Below are 24,265 nucleotides of genomic sequence, written 5' to 3' on the forward strand. Positions count from 1 at the left end.
GTGGAAACAAATGATAATTGGGGCATATTCCCTGTGGGGCATAGGCTGTAGGCTTCATCAACAGTGTCTTCATTGGGCATAAACAGTTTAAATATGCCTCAGTCGCATTGCACTAAAGCTTGCATTTGCTGATCCTTTGGTAAGAAAATTACGGAAATTCTGAAGGGTATTTTGGGCGCTAGAACCTAGAATTTCAAGGACATGTCAATTATTCAGTACTAGACATTTTAGTACTAACGATAATACTAAACATTTCAGTTCTTGCCTATTGCACGTGTAGGTCACTTATACTCATTAAGATATGATTTACTAAGTGTTCTGCCTAGAAATTTAAACACTAAATTTTAGGGGGAAAAAGATGAATTAAAAATATTAAATGTACATTATTACACCAATGAGTGTGCTTCTTAATGTGTGTGTGCTTTCATGCTGATGATGGATGCAGAGAGTTCAATGAAAGGACAATCAAGACTCTCAACACAGGGTAAGAAGGCACTGATGTTAACTTCAATTCTGTGGTGCCTTCTGTTTTTTCCAAAGGGAACAAATTTTGTAATAATCTTTGCACGTAATATGGTAGTCTCCACAGATCAATACTTATTTTATACCATTTGCTAGTTTTGATGACTTTAAAAAATCCTAAAACATCAAATTGAGACTTGCTTTAATTTCCCAGATCAGGATGTTGTTACTTGGGGCAGAGTCCAGTGACACAAAGAAGTCGAGATATTAAAGGAAGCAGAAAAATAGTCTGCCAAGTGCATCCACTCTGGAGGGAGATCTGGCACTGAATCTGATCTCAAGCAATTATTATCTGTCAAAGTCACAAAGGGTGAAATAGCATAAAATACATAGGAACTTTTCTGCACCAAGAGCTCAGTAAGTGAGTATTATCATTTGTCTCCTCTTTTGAAGATACAGTGTTTGCTCATGAAGCCCAAGCTAATCAGTGCTTTCTATCTTCAACTGGGATTGGATTTGTAAAAGTGGATTTAGATTAGATTTATAACTTGATCTTATACTATCTTCAAAAATCATAGTTATTCTCTCTTCTATTGCATTGAATATATGCAGATATTCACTTACTTATAAAGATTATAATATTTATTTTGTTATTTAGGATAAATGTCAGTCTCCAGAAGATTATAGTTGAAATATAATTTATAAATCAAAAGAAAATAGGATTTGTGGTAATTTTCAAATATGTTTTATTTTATCACTCATTTCAAAAAGTGTTTTATTCTCTAAAGCATAATAGAGGAGCCAGGTGCAGAGGGATTCACATGTAATCTCAGCAACTCAGGAGAATGAGGCAGGAGAATCTCAACTCCACAGACAGCCTCAACAAATTAGTCAGGCCCAAAGCAATTTAGAAATATCCTATATCAAATAAAAAAAAAGGGGGGGGGGGCTGGGATGTGGCTCAGTGGTTAAAAAACCCTGTATTCAATCCCTAGTTAAAAACAAAGAATTCAGGATTATAAAGTGTGGGCACAGAAAAAATATCAAAATCCTAAGTGTGATTTAATAATATTTAACCCCAGATAATACTCTCTCAAAACTACCTATTTAAAACTACCTATTTAAGCAATAGTTATTCATCCCTAAATATTTCTGCAATCCTTTAAAATTAATTAGTGTTCTGATAATATAGATGAGGAGTTTATATGAAATAATTTTATTCAATTGTGGAAAGGATTTGTGCTGACATATCTCCAGTATGTAGATATCAAATATATGGGTTTTTTTTAGCTATTCAGTTCTTGTACTAATGTTATTTTAAAAAAGGCCTACTGCAACTCAGTGGTATATTAACCAGTTGATATGATTACTTTTAAAAATGACATAAAATCCTTCTTGTATGAACACCAATAACTTTCCCATGCTTCTGCAGTGACTGGCATGAACGATTGATTCACATTGTCTTCTACTCTGCTGCTTGGAAATTATACATTGTTCACACACACACACACACACACACACACACACACACACAAAATTGTACATAATTGATCATGGCTCATGTTCATTCCAGTCACAGTGCTGTTTATTCTTTCCTAGTAATCACCTGTGATTTTTTTGGTCATCTTCAAGTGTGTTCCATGAGACTTCAGCATGAAGAATGTCACTGAAGTAGCTGTATTTGTGTTGAAGGGCTTCACTGACAATCCTGAACTGCAGATCTTCTTCTTCCTCCTGTTTCTAACAATTTACCTTTTTACTCTCATGGGAAATTTAGGACTGATTTTATTGGTCATTGGGGATTCCCGGCTGCACAACCCAATGTACTATTTTCTGAGTGTACTGTCTTCCATAGATGACTTCTATTCCTCTGTTATCACTCCAAATATGTTGGTAGACTTTTTATCAAGGGAGAAAACCATTTCATTTGGTGCCTGTGCAGCCCAGATGTTTTTTGCTGTAACCTGTGGAACCACAGAGTGCTTTCTGTTGGCTGCCATGGCTTATGACCGCTATGTGGCCATCTACAACCCACTTCTGTATACAGTGAGCATGTCACCCAGGGTCTATGTGCCACTCATTGTGGCTTCGTTTGTTAGTGGAATTTTACATGCTATAACACACACCACAGCCACTTTCAGCCTGTCCTTCTGTGGATCCAACATAATCAACCACATCTTCTGCGACATCCCTCCTCTCCTTGCAATTTCCTGTTCTGATACTCACCCCAATCAGCTACTGCTCTTCTACTTTGCTGGCTCTATTGAGATATGTACTATACTAATTGTCCTGATCTCTTATGGTTTCATTCTGCTGGCTATTCTGAGAATACGCTCTGCTGAAGGGAAGAGGAAAGTCTTTTCTACCTGTGGCTCTCACTTAACTGTCGTGTGCATTTTTCATGGCACTGCTGTATTCATTTATGTAAGACCAACATCCAACTATGCTTTGGAGCATGACATGGTAGTTTCAATATTTTACACCACTTTTATTTCCATGTTGAATCCCCTTATCTACAGTTTGAGGAACAAAGATGTAAAAGCAGGAATGCAGAAAATGTTTGGGAATATTTGGCCTATCAATAAACTCTGTTTTTCTCAATAGACATTCATTAAACAAATTGGGAATGATACATTTGACAATACCATAGAGTTCCTGAAAATATTTGTTTCCTTGTATTGATGTGATTGTACTATGTGTGAACATTTGAAATAGTAATAATGGTCATTTGTGTTTTGTGTTGTTCTAAATGTAGAATCATCTATTTCCTTTTTACTATGTTCATACTTAAATTTGTATACACATATGTATGTACATCATGCTGATACTAAGTGAAATGTCCCAAACTGCAAAGCAAACTTGAATTTATTTATGTAGTTTTCAATATTCTGTATATTGTTTTCTGCCTAAATTATAAAGTATGGACTATATTATTTGTGTTGATGAATAATTTTATCATGTCAACCAACTTGGTCAAGAACTATGTTAAACCAAAGGAAAAAAAAAGTCACTATTGCCATAAGCCCAGGACATCTTCCATGGAATCATAGGTACCTGAATGCAGTCAAAGCAATCTGCTGAATCCTTATTTCTATCCAACAATCTATTCAGCCTTGTGGTTCAGACACCAAAGATAACATGCTCACATTCTAGAATTACATCCCTGGCATGATCGGTGAAGTGAATTTCTTCTTCTTTTATTGTGTCTTCCTTAATATAGAGATGAAGCCTTTCTTTAATTCCTCTCAGACAATTGAAATAGATGTTAGCAGTTTTCAAGTTTATACTTAAACATGAGAATAACAAAACAAAAGCACACTTCAGAGAATAATGTACACCTGGATGATAGATTGTGTTCTTTCCATAACTCAGCACACATCTCTCATGATGAGATTCCCTACATACAGCCTTGGCCCCTGCTCAGCTTTGGCTCTGTTCTTGATTCTACCATCCTGAGAAGCTCTTGCAGACGGCATGGCTTCTTGTCACCCAGATACAATAATGAACGTTCTGTGATCTCTAATGTGTTTATCTTTAAACCTGCTTCCAATAGCACAGATATGTCTCCATTAAATTTGTTTCAGTGATTTTTTTCTTTTCTTCCATCTTTTTTTATTATTTTAAATTATTTGTAACTCTATATCCTCTCTCAAGTGTTTTCTATTTTATTCATTGCAGTAGGACAATACATTCATTATACAGAGTTCAACCAAAAGATATTTTTTTTCTTAAATTGGATTGATAAATTTAAATAACACTGTAACAGACAATACTGAATATCCTACTTATTGCACATAAATAAGGGTATCTCAATTATAATGATAATCCCCCAGATGAAGGGGATTATAATTAAATTATACATAAATTTATACCAAGGTAATTTACATGAAAAATTTCCCTTAAACACCTATGAAAATATAAAATAAGAAAAGCAAAAAACAGCAAATTTCCCATTTTTTCCCCAACTGGATATGTGAGGGGGAGGATAGAGATTGGGGTAAGTTGCCTGTGTTTATCCTGCTTGATCGGATTTCTGCCTATTCATCATTTTAGCTATGACAAGGAGGCAAAGTCACTCTGCTGATTATAAGAGATGTAAATGGATTTTGTAGGGTTTTGAACAACCAATAAAAAAAAATAAAAAAATAAAACACTGTACAATGATATTATAAAATAAAATAAAATAAAAAAATTTTCCAATTAAAAGATATACAGTGAGTGAAGGCATTACAAAACAAGAACCTACTATATGTTTCTTTCAGGGGGTCAACTTTATATCTAAGTAAATGCTTGGGTTTGTATTTAAGAATAAAGGAAGACATCCCTTGCAGTTGGAATCCACAAGAGAAAAGAAGTAAGGATATTTGCAACAGATAAAATGTACTTAAAATAAGAAGCAATGAGAATACAATTATTATAAAATGATAAAAGGGTCATTTCAACTAGTGGCAATAGAATTCTAAATATTTATGTATCCAAAATCAAAGAACCCAAGTAAATATAAATATTAAAGAGAGATTACATTGTCTTTTTCTTTAAAGATAATAATACTGTAATAACATAATCCTAGGAAAATTTAATGCTCCATTTTTCAACAATGGATATACAATTTAGGATGAAAATTAATGGAGAAGCAAAAGTCAAAATGTTTGTTGAACAAAGCAGACCCAACATCTACAGAAAATTCTATGCAACACTTGAAGACTACACATCCATCTCATCAGCACATGGTATGTTCTGCAGAACACATTACATGATCAACTACAGAAAAGTATGAACAAATGTTGTAATCAAAGTCATATGTTTTCCATTCAAAATACAAGAAATATAGATATTATTGAAAAGATATACTTTGGACAATATAAAATTACGTGAAACTGAAATCACTTTCAATAAACTAATGGATCAAGGGAGAACTCATGAAAAAATTTAAATGTTCCATGAAATAAATTAAGATACAGATGGAACACAAAAAAACAAACCTTGGGATATGGAAAATCAATATGAAGTGCTGAGTTTATACCAAGCAATACTTACATCAAAAATTAGAAAAAACACAAACACCCTATCAGTACATCACAAGGAAGAGGAATAAAAAGAAGAAAAAGAAAATGTTAGAAGGAAATAAATGATAAAGAGTAGAACCTAAATAAATGGTACTGAGACCAATACGATTACAAACTATCAATAAAATTTGTTGATAGTTTTTTTAAAATGATCAGAAATATTAACCAACCCATACTTAGACTAAGAAAAGCAACAAAATATTTAATTAAATAAAATAATGGATAAATAGGGAATAGGGATATAACTCAGTGGTTGAACACTTGCCTAGCATGCTCAGGCTCTGGGTTTAAACCATTGTGGGGGGAAAAAAGTGGGAGGTAATTCCATATGACACCTCAGAAATACAAAGTGTCACCAGAGATTTTATGGTCAAGTCTAAATTTGAAAAAATAGTGAAAATATTTTATCAAAGAAAATTTCAGGAGAAAATATTTACCTTCTGGTTTCTAAGAGTTGAAGGATAACTAACACTAACTTTGTTCCAAAAAATAAAAGAGAGAGGAATTTTTTCTAACACATTCTATGAAATAAGCAATGCCCTGACATCACAACCTTACAAGGACCTGACATAGTTTTGCCTAATATCCTCGATCAAAAAAGATACAATAATGCTCAACAAAATTACAACAAGTCAAAAGCAGCACCATGTTAAATAGCTTTTTCAGTATTATCATCTGAGATTATTCTCAGGGATTCAAGCATGTGTCAATATATGAAACTCTATGAATGTGCTATACATTAGCACCAGAATTAACATAAAAAACCCTAAGTATGATTATCTCCACATGTACAGAAAATGTGTTCCACAAAATAAAAACACTGGTCATGCAGAAATGGAAGAGAATAGACCTCAATATCATGAAGACCATATGCAACTAACCAGTTGCTAATGTGATACTGAAAGACAAAAAGCTGAATCTCCCTTTCCATGATCTGAAACAAGAGTGCCCACTTCCTCCATTTTTTTTTTCACCAGTCAGAATGACCAGGCATGAAAAAAACACAAAAGACACCTTAATGGGAAAGAAGAAGTCAAACTGCAACTGCTTGTAGCAACATGATCTGATACATAGAAAATCTAAAGGATTGCAGCAAAATACTCTTAGAACTAATAAAAATGCACCAATGTTGCAGAACACAAAACCTAGGGTCTTTGCTTATAACAAAATCATCTGAAATGGAAATGAGGAGAGAAGTAGTATTCACAAAGGCTACAAATATAAATAAAAATTTAGGAAAAATATTAACGAACCAAGTGAAAAATCCCTAAAGTGAACACTATGGAATATTAATGAAATAAATTAAAGTCACAGTAAAATGGAAAAAAATCCCATATCCCTATGCTGGGAGAAAAAATAATCTTAAAATATCCACGATATTCCAAAAGGTTCATAGATTTAAGGGAATTCCTATGAAGATACTGAAGTAGGACAAAATAGGCTGGACACCTGAGAAAACTTCAGGTAGCAGGATAATTGACTGCAGGATTCAGAGGTGGCTCTCGCCTAAGGATTCTTCCTCTCAAAAAGCTTTTGGGAATTCTTTGAACTTCATATCGAGTGGGATAGATTCTTGGAGGTTCACATAACAAGTTCTTTCTCTTCTATTCTCTAGATCAGACACAGGTTTTGCAAGTTTTTACCAAGAAAACAGAGATAATATCTTTTTTTGTACAACAAGCTTGCAGACTAACTCTGTCACACCTTTTGTGTGCAAACCTGGCATTTACAAGAAAGAGGAAACTACCAACCATAATAACCTTGGCAGACAACCTGTTGATCTGACAAGAGGAAAATCTTAATTATGGCAAGGATCTTTTGGATGGGTGTCTGGCCAGCTACAATACCATTGTACTAATTCACAGGACTAGAAAAAGTTGCCCAAGATTTATATAGAAACACACACACACACAAACTCACAAATACTCACACCCCAACAGCAAAAGCCATCAGTAAAGTGAGAGTCATTACATAGCCTTATTTCAAAAGATATTACAAAGCTACAACAATCAGATGATCTATATTTAGCCTAAAAACAGATCTTCAGCAGACAGGGACAGATCAGAGAGACTAACTGACCCCATGCATCTCATGCTACCAGAGCTTCAAAAGAAGAGCTAAGAAGACTTTAGGGAAAAAGAGAGTCTTTGCAAGAAAAACTGCTTGTAGAAGAGGGTATGTTCATTCAGAAGAATAAAACTGGATGCGTATCTCTCCTTTTACTAAAATCAACTTGAAATGGTTTAAAGACTTAAATGGAAGACCTGGAAAGAAGAAACTACCAGAAGATTATGTAGGGGAGATACTTCAGAACATTGAAAAGGGAAAGAATTTCCTAGGAAGACCTCAGAAGCACAAAAGAAAATTATAAGTAGACAAATAGTATTATTTCAAACCATAAAGTTTTTGTGAAGTGAAGGAAATGCTCGTCAGAGGGAACAGACAACCTGTGGAGTAGAAGAAAATACAAGCAATCAATATATACATCCTACAAGGGGTAAATGCCCAGACTCCATAAACAATGTAAAAATATCAATAGCTAAAGGTCCCAAATAACCCATATTAGAAATGAATGATAGATTTATTTTGACATTTCTGAAAAGAGGATATATAAATGGAGAACAGAAAAATGAAAAAAAAATGTTCAGTATCACTTATCACCTGGGAGGTTCAAATCAAAGCCATAAAGAAATGTCATCTCAAAAGAGTAAAAGGGACTATTACCAAAAATAGCAACAAACAAATAAAAAAAAGAAAAATGAAAACAAGCTCAGGTAAAGACATGAACAATATGGAAGGCTTATATTCTGCTGATGGACTGTTGTCAGAACATGCATTATAGGAAAATAAAATATAGAACTGTAATGATCTCTAGTCATCCCTCTGCTTTGCACATATAAAGGAAATGGAATCATCATGTTGAAGAGACTTCTATACTCCAGTGTTATTGGCACCACTGTTCACAATAGCCACAGCTGAAAGCAACCTAAGTGCTCACCGATAGATGTAGGTATACAGAGTATGCTATATACATACACAATGGAATGTGATCTACACAGAGGAAGCAATGAAATGCTTTAATTTGGAACAACATGGGTGGAATAGGAGATCATTGTATTATCTGAAACAACATATAAATATATATCTATAAATATCATAAATGTCTAACCAGCTTTAAATATTATATCATGAATACAGAGAAGCACTACATGTTAACCAATTAATTAATATGTAAAAGTTTATGTTTTCATGTGTCAGATTAAAATGAATTTATTTACATAACTAAGAGATGTTTTTAAAATAAAGTACTGCCATGAAAAATAAATTTTGGGCAATGAAACACAATCAGCAAACTAGAAACAAAGCCATGCATATAGGGCCAGTGATATTCAACAATGATTTCAAGAATACACATTTGGCAAAAGATAGTATCCTCAACAAACTGTTTTAGTACATCCAAATATCCACATGCAAAAGAATGTAGTCAGACTTTCCAACTATGCCATGTAGGTATATCAACTTAAAATGAATTAAATATTTAATCCTAAGCCGTGAAAAAAGATATTCATAACAGATAATGGCCATAATTTCTTCATGACCATAGAAAGCTAAGCGGGAAGAAAAAATGGTGAGTGACTCTTTATGCAACTAAAAATATTCTTCCAGGCAAAGAATCAATTAGCACAGTGAAAAGGCAGATGATAAATGGAATGAAATATTTACAAACTGTAATCTAATATGAAATGAATATAAAAAAACATATAGGGAAGGACTGGGATGAGGCTCAGTGGTAGAACACTAGGCCAGAATACATAAGGCCCTGGGTTCCATCCACCGCATCACAAAAATGAATAACTAAGTAAGTAAATTTATTAATAAGTAAAAGTAATCTATAAAATATTACACAATCACTAATTTAAAAATAATCACAGGATCTGACTATACTTTATGTAAAGAAGAAAATGGCCAAAATATATGTGGACAAGATGTTCAACATCACCAATAGTTAGGGAAAAGCAAACATGAAATATTTAAAACACAGAACAGAGAACACTATTCACTCAATAAAGAGCATCAGCTTGGGCCTCAACCAGAATTATTTACTTTTTGTTATGAAGCAAATCATTAAACTGCTCTGTGGAAACAGAAGGTGATTTGGGTCTATTCCCTTTGGAACCTCTGCTGTGGGCTCCCTTAACAGTTCCTTCAGGGGATATAAGAAGTTTAAATTTTCCACATTTACAGTTCACCCAAGCTTCTATTTGCTGATCCTTTGGTAAGAGAAAATTTCAAATATTTTGAAAGATATTTTGGCACTAGAATGTAGGCTAGCGAGTATAGGTCTATTATTTGGTACCAATCATTTAAGCTACCAAAGAAGCAGCAAAAAGTAGTTCTTTCTTTTGCATGTGTGGATCACTTATATTTATTAAGATTTAATTTATTAAGAGTTCTGACTAGGAATTTAAACCCCAACTACCTGGAAAAAAAAAAAAAAAAGAAAAGTGGAAAATATCAAACCTATGTTTACTACACTACAAGTGAGCTTCTTATTGTGTATGTGCTTTCATGCAGATGATGAAGGAAGATAGTTCGCAGTAAGACAATCATGAATCTATCAACAGAGGGTAAGAAAACAGGACATTTTCCACTCTGTGGGGTCTTCTATGTTGGTATAGTTGTAAAAGGACTGTATTGGTAAAAGTCACATACCTACTACATAATCTCGTAGTCTCTTCAGAACTCTCTGTATTTCATAGCATTTCTGTTAGGTTTAATGGCTTACAAAACCCAAAAACATAAAATTGAGACTTGCTTTAATTTCCTGGGAAAGGGTATTGCTTGTGGCATAGTCCAGTGGCACAGTGAAACTAAGGTATTAAAAGGAGACAGGAAAAGAGTTTTGTGAAATGCATCCACTCTGGAGGGAGATCTGGCATTGAATGTTGTGTCTGGTGAGAATTCATACCCTAATTGAATCAAATGTATGATATGTCAAGATCATTGTATTGTCTTGAACAACTAATAAAAAAAAGAAAACATTCATATCTGCTTTCAGAGATACAAATAATAAGACTGATACTATTTCCCTAAAAAAAAAAAAAAGTCACAAAAGGTAAAAGAGCATAACATGCACACAGGAACATTTCTGTACCAAGAGTTACACAAATGGGTATTATCAATTTTCTCCTCTTTTGCAGACTCAGTATTTGCTGATGAAACCCAATATAATTGGTGTTTTCTATTATTAATTGAGTTGGATTTGTTGAAGTAGACCTAGATTAGATTTATAATTTGATTTTGTATTTTCTTTAAGAATCACAGTTAGGCTCCCCAAGTAACTGATTCCTTTGAGCATGTGCATATCAAATAATATCACTATCTTAGCATACAGAAGACATGCTTCTTTCAAGAAGAATTTAGCTGAAAACATATAATTTCTTTAGAGTGAAATTAAGCCCCCTGTAACATAGAAAATGGAATAGTAATTTTCACGAGTATATGAGTGTTTTTTGTTTTTTGTTTTTTGTTTTTCGCACAAATAATCCAACGCACAGGGCTTTTTATTCTCTGAAGAAAAATTCAGGGATATAAAGTGTAGGTCCAGGAAAAATATGACAGCCTTGTGTGATTGAATGCAATTAATCCCCAGAGAATACTGTGTAAACACACACTTTTTGAAACAAAGTTTTTTGTCCCTTAATATTTCCTTCAATCTTGTAAAATATATGTTAGGGTGCAGATTCTTTGCATGAATGTTTTATGGAAAATCATTGAATGCAATTGCTGAAAGATGTAGAATTCTGATTTTATTCCACGATTTGCCTCTGACATAACATCTCAAGTACATATATATCTATACATATATAGTATATCTATTAAATATATATTTATCAAGTATATACACTTTTCAAATAAGTATTTTTGAATACTCAAATATATTGAAAGTATAAACTTAAAAAATATATTAATTAAATATATATCAAAAATACAGATGTCTATTTATGTTTAGATATGTATATTTATATATGTATCAAATATATTCATATATTTATCAAATACATATATTTTATATTGGCATACTTGAGGAGGTATGTCAGAGCAAAACATTGGAAAAAAATTAAAATTCTACATAATGCAACAAACACACACACATTTTAGCTACACTCTTCTTGCTTTAGTGTGGTTTTATATGGAAAGAGCTAATGAAACAATGGTACAATAACCACTGGACCTGATCATTTAAGGAAAATGGTACAATGTGTAACTGTGTTAATACCCATAACTCCAAATCAGTTGATTCACATTTCTTCTGATATTGTGTTTGGAAATTATACACTGTCAAAATACAATCATACACATTTATAAGCATGGTTCATGTTTCTTACAGTCACGGTGTTGTTCAAACTTCCTAGTATCATCAGCTGTCAATTTATGATCATCTTCAAGTGTGTTCCATTAGATTTCAGCATGAAGAATGTCACTGAAGTAACTGTATTTGTGTTGAGGGGCTTCACTGACAATCCTGAACTGCAGATCTTCTTCTTCCTCCTGTTTCTAGCAGTTTACCTTTTTACTCTCATGGGAAATTTAGGACTGATTGTACTGGTCATTGGGGATTCCCGGCTGCACAACCCAATGTACTATTTTCTGAGTGTACTGTCTTCCATAGATGCCTGCTATTCGTCTGTTATCACTCCAAATATGTTGGTAGACTTTTTGTCAAGGGAGAAAACCATTTCCTTTGGTGCATGTGCAGCCCAGATGTTTTTTGCTGTAACCTGTGGAACCACAGAGTGCTTTCTGTTGGCTGCCATGGCTTATGACCGCTATGTGGCCATCTACAACCCACTTCTGTATTCAGTGAGCATGTCACCCAGGGTCTATGTGCCACTCATCGTGGCTTCCTGTGTTGGTGGAATTCTGCACGCTGTAACACACACCACAGCCACTTTCAGCCTGTCCTTCTGTGGATCCAACATAATCAACCACATCTTCTGTGACATCCCTCCTCTCCTTGCAATTTCCTGTTCTGACACTCGCCACAATCAGCTTCTGCTCTTCTATTTTGCTGGCTCTATTCAGTTATGTACTATATTAATTATCCTGATCTCCTATGGTTTTATTCTGTTGACTATTCTGAGAATACGCTCTGCTGAAAAAAAACAGAAAGTCTTTTCTACCTGTGGTTCTCACTTAACTGTAGTGTCCATTTTTTATGGTACTGCTGTATTCATGTATGTGAGACCAACAACCAACTCTGCTTTTGAGCATGAAATGGTAGTTTCAATATTTTACACCATTTTTATTTCCATGCTGAATCCTCTCATCTACAGTTTGAGGAACAAAGATATTAAACGAGCAATGAGGAATGTGTTTGGGAATAATCAACTTATCAATAAAGTTTGTTTTTTATAGTAGAAATTCATTGAACAAACTGAGAATGATCTGTTTGACAGTATCATTGAGTTCCTGAAAATATTTGTCTCCTTGTATTGATGTAATTCTACTATTTGTGGATATTTGAAATACTAATTATGTGTGTGTGTTGTTGTAAATGTGGAATCATCCATTTCCTTTTTGCTTTGTTCATACTTATATATGTACACACATATGTATGTACATCAAACTGATACTTACGGGTATTCTGACAGTGGAAAAATACAGGGAAACATTCCTCTGGTGAGCAAACTCCAGAGGTGGGAGGTCACAGGTACTCTGTTTCCCACACTTAGAATGCTCAGCAGTTTCTCCTTGAAGCTAGTAAGATAACTATAAAGGTGCAGTATCTAGTTACTATGGTAATATCCTTGGAGAAAAGGGCTCTGTGTCTTAATTAGCCTGAACTTTGATCTCAGTTATCTAGCATGTGGGATTAAAGGAATACTAGACAATAATGTAGTCATGGTACTAACAACCTAATGTAACTTTTGATATAAATAAACATGGCTGTTTGGAGGGGCAGCCGCTCATTCTTTCCCTTTCCTGGCTCTGCATCTTGTATTTGTGTCTCCTTTTATTTTTCTCACAGTTACTAAGTGAAATGTCCAAAACTCTAATCAAAAACTTGCATTTATTTATGTGATTTTTAAATATTCTTTTTATTTTTTCTTTCTAAATTATAATGTATGGACTATATTATTTGTATTTATGAATAATTTCATCATATCAACTACCTTAATCAAGTACTATGTTAAACCACAGGAAAAAAGTCACCATTTCCATAAACCTAGGACATTTTCCATGGGATTATAGATAACTGAATGCAGTTCAACACAATCTCCTCTATCCTTATTTCTATGCAAAAATGTTTCAATCTATTGTTCAGACACCAAAGATAGCCTACTCACATTCCAGAGTCACATCTTTGGCATGACTGGTGAGGGTGAATTTCTTCTTTTATCGTGTCTTCCATAGCATAGACATAAAGCCATTCTTTAATTCCTCACAGGCAATTGAAATAGACATTAGCAGTTTGAAGATTATACTTAACTATAAAAATGACAAAATAAAAGCACAATTCAGGGAATAAGGTACAACTGGAGGATAGATTTTGTCCTTGACAGAATTGAGCACACATCTGTCATGATGAGATTCACTACAGCCCTGGCCCCTGTTCAGCGTTGGCTCTGTTCTTGATTCCACCACTCTGAAAATCTCTTGCAGATGGCATGGCTCCTTGTTACCACGGCCCAAGAATGAACATTCTGGGACCCTGTACCATGGTCATCTTTAACCTGCTTCCAATACACCCAGTTTTCACTGCACATGTGTATCTTTATTAAATTTGTTTTAGTAATACTTTTTCTTTTCTTCCTTAATCTGTCTTTATTTTTCTTAAATTATTTTGTAACCACAATTCCTCTCTCAAGGGTTTCCTTTTTCATTAATTGCAGTAGGACAATACACTTATTACACAGTGTACAACCAAACAATATTTTTCTAAAATGGGATTAATAAATTTAAATAACACTGTAACAGTGTTATTTAGAGTATCCTACTTATTACACATAAGTAAGTGTATCTCAATTTTAATGATGAAGATGAAGATGAATATTTTACATGAATTTATATTAAAGTAGTTTGAATTAAAATATCCCTTAATCATCTATAAATACAGAATAAGGAATATAAAACAAATGCAAATTGGCCCAGTGTTTTTCACTGGGTGTCTGAGGGGAGGAAAGAGATTGTGGTAAGTTACCTGTATTCATCCTACTTGACCTGATCCCTGAGTATCCATCATTTTAACCATGACATGGATGTCAAGTCCTGTTCATAATATTCATAGATGTAAATAGATTAAATATTACAAATAAAAATTATAGAGTGTATGAAGTCATTAAAAAGGCAAGAAACTACTATGTGTTCTCTACAAGGGGTTGAGTTTATATCTAAGTAAAGTTGGGTGGATTAAGAATAAAATAAGACTTCCATGCAGATAGAATCCAAAGGGAAAAGAAATAGCCATATTTACGTCAGAAAAAAATGAATTTAAAATAAGAAGCAACAAAATGAAAAAGGATAATTATAAAAGGATAATGGAGTCAAATAAACTAGAGGTAATAAAAATTCTAAATTTTTTTTTCTATTTTTTGGGGGGATATTTCTTTGAATTTATTTGCAAACAATTGCATCACCTTGAGGTTTTCGTTATTTTATTTATTTTTTAAAAAATCAATGACAGTTGAATATATTACAATTCTTATTACACACATACAGCACAATTTTTCATACCTCTGATTGTATATAAAGTATGTTGACACCAATTTGTGTCTTCATGCATGTACTGTGGGTAATGATGTCTATCACATTCCACCATCCTTGCTTATTCCTTGCCCCCTCCTTTTTCCTCCTACCTCTATGCCCTATCTAGAATTCATCTATTCCTCCCATGCTCCCCCTCCTTAACCCACTAATCAGAGTATCCAAATATATAAATATTATAGAAAGATTACAGTGTTTCTTTTTTCCTTTGGAAATAATAATAATAATACAACCTGTGCAGTGGAAGAAAATACAAGGAACCTGTGCCTCAGACAAAGGGTTTGTGTTCAGACTCTATAAAAATGTCAAAAATCAATAGCTAAAAGTCCTAAATAACCCATTCTAGTAATACATGATAGATCTACTTTGACATTTCTGGAAACAAGTCATAAAAGGAGAACAGAAAAATTAGAAAGCATTAAAATCGCTCATCACATGGGACAGACTTTCAAATCAAAACCATAATAAAATGTCATCTCAAAGGACTAAAAGGGACTGTTACCAAAAACACCAACAAAGAAACAAAAAACAAATACAAATGAAAACAAGCTCAGGTAAAGACATAAACAAAAGGGAAGAATTGCACTCTGTTGGTGGAATGTTGTCAGAACATGCATTATGGCAAAATAAAATATAGATCTGTAATGATCTCTAGTCATCCCTCTGCTTTGTACATACTCAAAGGGGATGGAATCAGCATGTTGAAGAGACTTCTACACTCCAGTGTTATTGGCACCACTGTTCACAACAGCCATAGTTGGAAGAAACTTAGGTGCTCACCAACAGATGCAGGTATACAGAGTATGCTATATACATACACAATGGAATGTGATTTGCACAGAGGAAGCAATGAAATGCTTTAATTTGGGGCAAACATGGGTGGAACAAGAGAGCATTGTGTTATTTGAAACAACATATGAATATGTACCTATAAATATCTAACCAGCTTTAAATATTATATCATGAATACAAACATAGAAGCACTACATGTTAACCAATTAATATGTATAAGTTTATGTTTTCATGTGTCAGATGAAAATGAATTTATTAACACAAATAAAGAAGTTTTACAATAAAGCACTGCTATGAAAAATGGATTTTGGGCAACAGACACCATCAGTAAACTAGAAACTGTCATGCACACACGGCCACTGATATTCAACAATCATTTCAAGAACACAGGTTTGGCAAAAGATAATATCCTCAACAAATGGTTTTAGTGTATCTAAATATCCACATGCAAAATAATGTAGTCAGATTTTCCAATGATACCATATAGGTATATCAACTTAAAATGAATTAAATATTTAAACCTAAGTCCTAAAAAATACAAAAACAAACAAACACAAAAACCCTCAAAAACAAAATGGCCATAATTTCTTGGTGGCCATATCAGAGTCAAGCAAAAAATAAATAAAAGTTGAGTGAGACTATATGCAACTAAAAATCTTCTACCAGGCAAAGAAGCAATCAGCACAGTGAAAAGGCAAGTGACAAAATGGTATGAAATGAAATATTTACAAAATGCAATCTATTGTGAACAATCTTTCAAACATAGAAGGAAGGACTGTGATGACACTCAGTGGTAGAACACTAGCCCAGAATACGTAAGGCCCTGGGTTAAATCCCCAGCACCACAAAAATAAATACATAAGTAAATAAATAATTAGTAAACAAAAGTCACACCTCAATTGTTACAAAATCAGTTATTTATAAATTATCAAAGGAACTGACTATACTTCATGCAAAGAAGAAAATGGCCAAAAGGTGTGTTCAACATCACCAATATTTAGGGAAATACAAACATAAAATATTTAAAACACAGGATGGTGACCACTATTCACTGAATAAACAGCATCAGCTTGGCCCTCAGCTAGAATGATTTCCTCTTTGTTATGAGTGAATCATTAAACTTCTCAGTGAAAACAGAAGATAATTTGGGCCTATTCCCTTTGGGACATCTGCTGTGGGGTTCCTCAACAGTTCCTTCAGGGGATGTAAACAGTTTAAATTTGCCACATTTACAATTCACCCAGGCTTATGTTTGCTGATATTTTGGTAAGAGAAAATTTCAGAAATTATGAAGGGTATTTTGGGCATTAGAACCCAGGCTATCAAAGGAAAGTCTGTTACTTGGTACGAGACATTTAAGTTACCAAAGAAGAAGTAATAAGCAGTTCTTTACTATCACATGTAGAAATCTCTTATATTCATTAATGTCTAATGAAGTAAGAGTTCTTCCTAGAAATTTAAATCCAAACTACTTGGAAAAGAAGAAAAGTGGAAAATATTGAATCTATGTTTACTACACAATAAGTGTGCTCCTTACTGCATGTGTGCTTTCATGCTGATGTTGGAGGAAGATATTTGAAAATAAAGGTAATCATGAATCAACACAGGGTAGGAAAATAGGACATTTTCCACTCTGTGGGGTCTTCTTTGTTTATATAATTGTAGAAGGACAGTAAAAGTCACATTCCTGCTACACAGTCTTGTAGACTTTTCAGATCGTTACTTATTTCATAGCATTTCTTTTAGGTTTAATGGCTTAAGAAATCCTAAAACATAAAATTGAGACTTGCTTTAATTTCCTGGGGAAGGGTGTTGCTTGGGGTAGAGTCCAATGACACAGTGAAGTTAAAATATTATAGGAAACAGGAAAACAGTGTGGCCAATTGAATCCACTCTGGAGGGAGTTGAGGCACTGAATGTTTTTTCTGGTGATTATTATGTGGGAAATTCCAAAAGGTGTAATAACATACAAAAAAAGAATGTTTCTGCACTAAGGGTTTAATGAATGGGTATTATCATTTCTCTCTTCATTTTCAGATTTAGAATTTGCTGATGAAGCCCAAGATAATTTGCCTTTTCTGTCATCAATTGAGATTGGATTTGTAGAGGTAGATCTGAATTAAATTTACAACTGATTTTTACTATCTTCAAGAATCATAGTTGTTTTCCCTTGATAACTGATTCCTTTGAACATGTGTTAATATTGATGTATTGAAATAATATTACATTTTTGTAGCATATAGATGACATCCCTGTCTCAAGAAGAACTTAGCTGAAAACAATTTCCTCAAAGCAAAATCCCCCTGGAACAGAAAATGGAAATGTAATTTTTGATAGTGTATAAATTTTTCTCTTTTTCATAAATAATTAAATTCGCCAGGCTTTTTTACTCTAAAGAGTAATTCAGGGATAAAAAGTATTGGTACCGGAAAAAATATACTAATCCTGTGTGATTAAATGCATGTCATTCCCAAAAAATACTCTGTAAAAGCAAACTAATTCACCATATTTTTAAAACAAAGCTGTTTGTTTTTACTTTAGTATTGTAAAATACATACTAGCGTACAGATTGTTCACATGAATGTTTTATCTCAAATCATTGAATGAAATTGTTGAAAGATGTAGAATTCTGATTCTATTCCAAAATTCAGGTCTTACATAAGATCTCAAGTATGTCGATATCAAATATATATATAAAATATGTATATGTATCAAATATATATTAAATTATCAAATACACATTTATGAATATATGAAATTCAAAACACACTTATCAAATATATATATTTATCAAATATATGTTTTGAATATATATATATATATGTTTTGAATATATATATATATAATATATATATATATATATATTATATATATATAATATTGGAAAAGGATCAGAATTCTGAATCTTTCAACACACATACACATTTTTGTTTTAATGTTACTTTATATGGAAAGAGCTAAGGGAACTAAGTAGTACAATAACAATTTGTCCTGATCATTTAAAGAAACTGGAACAAGTTTGGTTACTTTGTTAATACGCATAACTTCCAAATGATTCCTCAGTGATGGAAGTAATCAGTTGATTCATATTGTCTTTTGCTGCTGAAAAATTAGACACTGTAAAGAATATATTCATACACATCTATAGGCACAGTTCTTGTTGCTTCCAGTCATGGTGCTGTTCATTCTTTCTTACTAAGGGTCCGCTGTCACTCTATGATCATCTTCAAGTGTGTTCCATGAGATTTCAGCATGAAGAATGTCACTGAAGTAACTGTATTTGTGTTGAAGGGCTTCACTGACAATCCTGAACTGCAGATCTTCTTCTTTCTCCTGTTTCTAGCAGTTTACCTTTTTACTCTCATGGGAAATTTAGGACTGATTATATTGGTCATTGGGGATTCCCGGCTGCACAACCCAATGTACTATTTTCTGAGTGTACTGTCTTCCATAGATGCCTGCTATTCGTCTGTTATCACTCCAAATATGTTGGTAGATTTTTTATCAAGGGAGAAAACCATTTCCTTTGGTGCATGTGCAGCCCAGATGTTTTTTGCTGTAACCTGTGGAACCACAGAGTGCTTTCTCTTGGCTGCCATGGCTTATGACCGCTATGTGGCCATCTACAACCCACTTCTGTATTCAGTGAGCATGTCACCCAGGGTCTATGTGCCACTCATCGTGGCTTCCTGTGTTGGTGGAATTCTGCACGCTGTAACACACACCACAGCCACTTTCAGCCTGTCCTTCTGTGGATCCAACATAATCAACCACATCTTCTGTGACATCCCTCCTCTCCTTGCAATTTCCTATTCTGATACTGGCCCCAACCAGCTTCTGCTCTTCTATTTTGCTGGCTCTATTGAGATATGTACTATACTAACCATCCTGATCTCCTATGGTTTTATTCTTTTGGCTATTCTGAGAATACACTCTGCTGAAGGGAAGAGGAAAATCTTTTCCACCTGTGGCTCTCACCTAACTGCAGTGTCCATTTTTTATAGTACCGGTTTATTCATGTATGTGAGACCAACATCCAACTATGCTTTGGAGCATGACATGATAGTATCTATATTTTACACCATATTTATTTCCATGCTGAATCCCCTCATCTACAGTTTAAGGAACAAAGATATAAAAGCAGCAATGAAGAAAATGGGAGTAATCAACTTATCAATAAAGTCTGTTTTGCACAGTAGAAATTAAACGAATAATTTGCGACTTATATGTTTGTATCATAAGAGTTCCTCAAAGTGTTTGTTTCCTGGTATTGTCATAATTTTTCTATTTGTGGACATTTGAAATACAAAACATGGTCATTCTTTTCTTGTGTTGTTGTAAATATGGAATCATTCATTTGATTTTTCCTATGTTCATATTAAATATGTATACACATAAGTATGTACATTCTGCTAATACTAAGTGAAATGTTCAAAATTACAATACAAGCTTGAATTTGTTTATGTAATTTTAAATATTATTTATATTGTTTTCTGTCTAAATTCTAATGTATCAACTATATTACATATATTCATGAATAATTTTACCATGTCAACCAACTTGATCAATTACTATGTTAAACCAAAGAAAAAGTGATCATTTCCATAAGCCTAGGACCTTCTCCATGGAATAATAGGTACCTGAATGCAGTTCAAAACAATCTCCTCTATCCTTATCTCCATGCAACAATCTATTCAGCCTGTGGTTTACACACCAAAGATAACATGCTCACATTCCAGATGCACACCAATGGAATGATTGGTGAAGGTAAATTTCTTTTCTTTTTGGGGAGCTGGGGACAGTACTGGGGATTGAAATCAGGGACATTTGACCACTGAGCCACATCCCAAGCCTTAAATTGTATTTTATTTAGAGACAGATATCACTGAGTTGCTTAGTGCCTTGCTTTCCTTGAGGCTGGCTTTGAAGTGAAGATCCTTATGCCTCAGCTTCCAGAGCTGCTGTGATTACAAGGGTGTGCTAAGGTACCCTGCTAATTTCTTATTTTTTTAAAAAAATTTGTCTTCCATAGCATAGACATGAAGCCATTCTTTAATGCCTCACAGACTATTGATGTAGGCATTAGCAGTTTTCAAAATTATATTTGAATAAAATAATAATAAAAGAAAAGCAAAATTCAGAGAGTAAGGTAGAAGAGTATGAAATATTTAGTTTTGGGCAGAAATGAGCATACATCTATCAAGGGGATTCCTACAGATCTGGCCCTGTTCAGCTTCAGCTCTTTTCTCCTTGATTCCACCACTCTGAGAAGCTTTTGAAGATGCTGTGCCTCCTTTGTGCCCTGGTACAATAAAGAACATTCTAAGATCTATGCTGTGCTCATTTTTAACCCTGCTTCCAACACATCAAGTTTTCACTACACAGATATGTCTCCATTAAATTTGTTTCAGTGATATTGTTTTTCCTTTCTCTCTTCATCTTCCTTTATGGTTCATAAACTATTTTGTAACCCCATTTCCTCTCTCTAGGTTTCCCTTTTTCATTAATTTCAGTAGGACATTATGTTTATTACAGAGAGTACAACTAAAATATATTTTCTTAAATGGGATTAATACATTTAAATAACACTGTATCAGACAATATGGAATATCTTACTTTTTACACATAAGTAAGTGTACCTCAATTATAATCATAATTCTCCAATGAAGATGAATATTTCATAAATATTGAATATTTATAAATTTATATCAGAGTAATTTACATGAAAATATATTTAAACACCTATGAAAATAGAAAATAAGAAAAACAAAACAACAGAAAGTTGCCCAGTGTTTTTCACTGGATGTATGAAGGGAGGATAGAGACTGGGGTAAGTTGCCTGTGTTCATCCTGCTTGATCTGATTCTTGCCCATCCAACACTTATATGCAACATGGAGGTGAAGTCCCTATGCTAATTATAATAGATGTAAATGGAATAAATTTTCCAATTAAAAGATGTGGAGTGTATAAGTTCATTAAAAAAACCAAGAAACTACTATGTGTTTCTTTCAAGGGGTTGATTTTATATCCAAGTAAAGTTGCATGGATATTGAAGAATAAAGTAAGATATCCCATGCAGATTAAGTCCACAAGAGAAAAAAAGTAGCCATATTTATATCAGATAAAATAAAGTTAAAATAAGAAGCAACAAAAACACAAAAGGATAATTATAAAATGATAAATGGATCAATTAAGCTAAAGGTAATAAAATTGCAAATATTTGTATACAAAAAAAAGCACCCAAATACATAAATATTATAAGAAGATTACAGTGTCTCTTTTTTCCTTTGGAGATAATAACAATACTATGAGAATTTATTATTCCACTTTCAGCTATAGATGTATTAAACTGAGTGAAAATTAGTGAAGAAACAAGTTTTAAATTTCTCCTTACACAAAACAGACCCAATAGATATCTACAGAAAATTCCATCCAACCCTTAGATACCGCATATCGATGTCATCAGCACATGGCATACTCTGCAGAATGCATTACGTGACCAACCACAGACAAGTATGAACAAATGTTTTAATTTAAACCATATAATCTTTTTCAGACTAATATAGGAAAACCAGAAATCACTAGAAAGAGATACTTTGGGCACTGTAAATTACTTGAAAGTGGAAAAATATATCTTGGAAAAACTAATGAATCAAGGGAGAACTCATGAACAAAACTTTCAATGTTTCATGAAATAAATTCAGAGGCAGTTACAACATACAAAATACAAACAATGAGATATGGAAAATCAATGTGAAAGGGTGAGTTTATGCCAAGCAATACCTACAATAACAACAACAGTGGTTAACTAGGGAGGAAGGCTATAACTTAATAATTGAACATTTGCCTAGCAGGTGCAAGGTACTGGGTTCAAACCCAGTAATGAAGAAGAAAATTAATGAGAATTAATCTCACATGATACTTCAGAAATACAAAGGCTCATTGGATATTTTTATGAACAACTCTATATCAGCAAGGTTGGTGATTTAGAAGAAATGAACAAATTTCTGGATGCACATACCTGATCAAGAACCAACAATGAATCAGGAAGAAATAGAAAACTTGAGTAAATGAGTATGAAGCAATAAGTTTAAGTAATGAAAAAGTCTCATCAAAGAGAAAACATTTCCCTTCTGGAATTTAAAGAGATAAAAGATAACTGACACTAACTTTTCTTAATTTGTTCCAAGAAATAAAAGAGAAAGGAATTTTTCCTAACACATTCTATGAGGCCAACAATACCCTGACACCAAAACCTCACAAAGACATGACATAAAAAGTATTAGCCAATATCCTAGATCAAAAAAGGTAAAATAATCTTCGAAAAATTTTAGCCAATCAAATCCATCAGCATGTTATAAAGCTTTTTCAGTATTATCATATGAGATAATTCCCATGGATTCAAACATGTGTCAATATGTGAAACTCCATAACAATTATAAACATTATCACCAGAATGAATATCAAAGACTATATATATATATATATGCATGCAGAAAATGTGTTTCATAAAATAAAATCACTGAACATGTAGGAATGTTAGGGAAGGCACCACAATATCATGAGGACCATATGTAACTAGCCAATTGCTAGCATTATATTAAAAGGCAAGAAGCTGAAACCTTCCTCTCCATGATCAGGAACAAAGGTGCCTACTTCTTTCATTTTTATTCACCAGTCAGAGCAGCCAAGCAAGAAAAAGCAAAAAGGACACCTGAACTGGGAAAAAAGTAGAGAAACTGTCACTGTTTGTAGAAACCATGATCTTATACGTAGATCTAAAAAAATTGCAGCAAATTACTCTTAGAACTAATAAAAATGCAGCAATGTTATGGAATACAAAATCAAAATGAATACAAAATCCAGGAGCATTGCTTTATGACAAAATAAAATCATCTGAAATGGAAATGAAGACAAAAGTACCATGCGCAAAAGCTACAAATGTAAATGAAGATCTGGGAAAAAAATTAACAAGCAAAGTGAAAAATCCCCAAAATGGACACTACATAACATTAACAAAATAAGTTGAAGTCCCAGTAAAATTAAAAAAAAAAAAACATGTTTCCAGGATGGAAAAAATAATAATCTTAAAATGTCCATGCTATTCCAAATGACCTACAGATTCAAGGTAATCTCTAAGAAGATACCATTGCACTAATTCACAGAAGTAGAAAAA

General features: G+C 33.3%; 2 protein-coding genes and 1 pseudogene across 2 annotated transcripts; all 3 read left to right on the top strand.

Moving 5' to 3' along the window:
* Window positions 1-2,115: 2,115 nt before the first annotated feature.
* Window positions 2,116-3,066, top strand: LOC143390468 (olfactory receptor 5T7-like). Its single transcript, XM_076842854.2, has one exon. It carries the CDS (start codon window positions 2,116-2,118, stop codon window positions 3,064-3,066), a length of 951 nt encoding a protein of 316 aa, XP_076698969.2.
* An 8,933-nt stretch (window positions 3,067-11,999) lies between these two features.
* Window positions 12,000-12,947, top strand: LOC143391767 (olfactory receptor 5T7-like). Its single transcript, XM_076844519.2, has one exon. The coding sequence runs from the start codon at window positions 12,000-12,002 to the stop codon at window positions 12,945-12,947; it is 948 nt and encodes a 315-aa protein (XP_076700634.2).
* A 6,297-nt stretch (window positions 12,948-19,244) lies between these two features.
* LOC143390469 (olfactory receptor 5T2-like) lies at window positions 19,245-20,287 on the top strand (annotated as a pseudogene).
* Window positions 20,288-24,265: the final 3,978 nt, after the last annotated feature.

Source organism: Callospermophilus lateralis, chromosome 2 (assembly GCF_048772815.1).
Source record: "Callospermophilus lateralis isolate mCalLat2 chromosome 2, mCalLat2.hap1, whole genome shotgun sequence".
Taxonomy (NCBI): Eukaryota; Metazoa; Chordata; class Mammalia; order Rodentia; family Sciuridae; genus Callospermophilus; species Callospermophilus lateralis.

Bases quoted from the DNA above. Each gene is read 5' to 3' on its own strand.
- LOC143390468 (XM_076842854.2), top strand. From the start codon at position 2,116: ATGAAGAATGTCACTGAAGTAGCTGTATTTGTGTTGAAGGGCTTCACT.
- LOC143391767 (XM_076844519.2), top strand. From the start codon at position 12,000: ATGAAGAATGTCACTGAAGTAACTGTATTTGTGTTGAGGGGCTTCACT.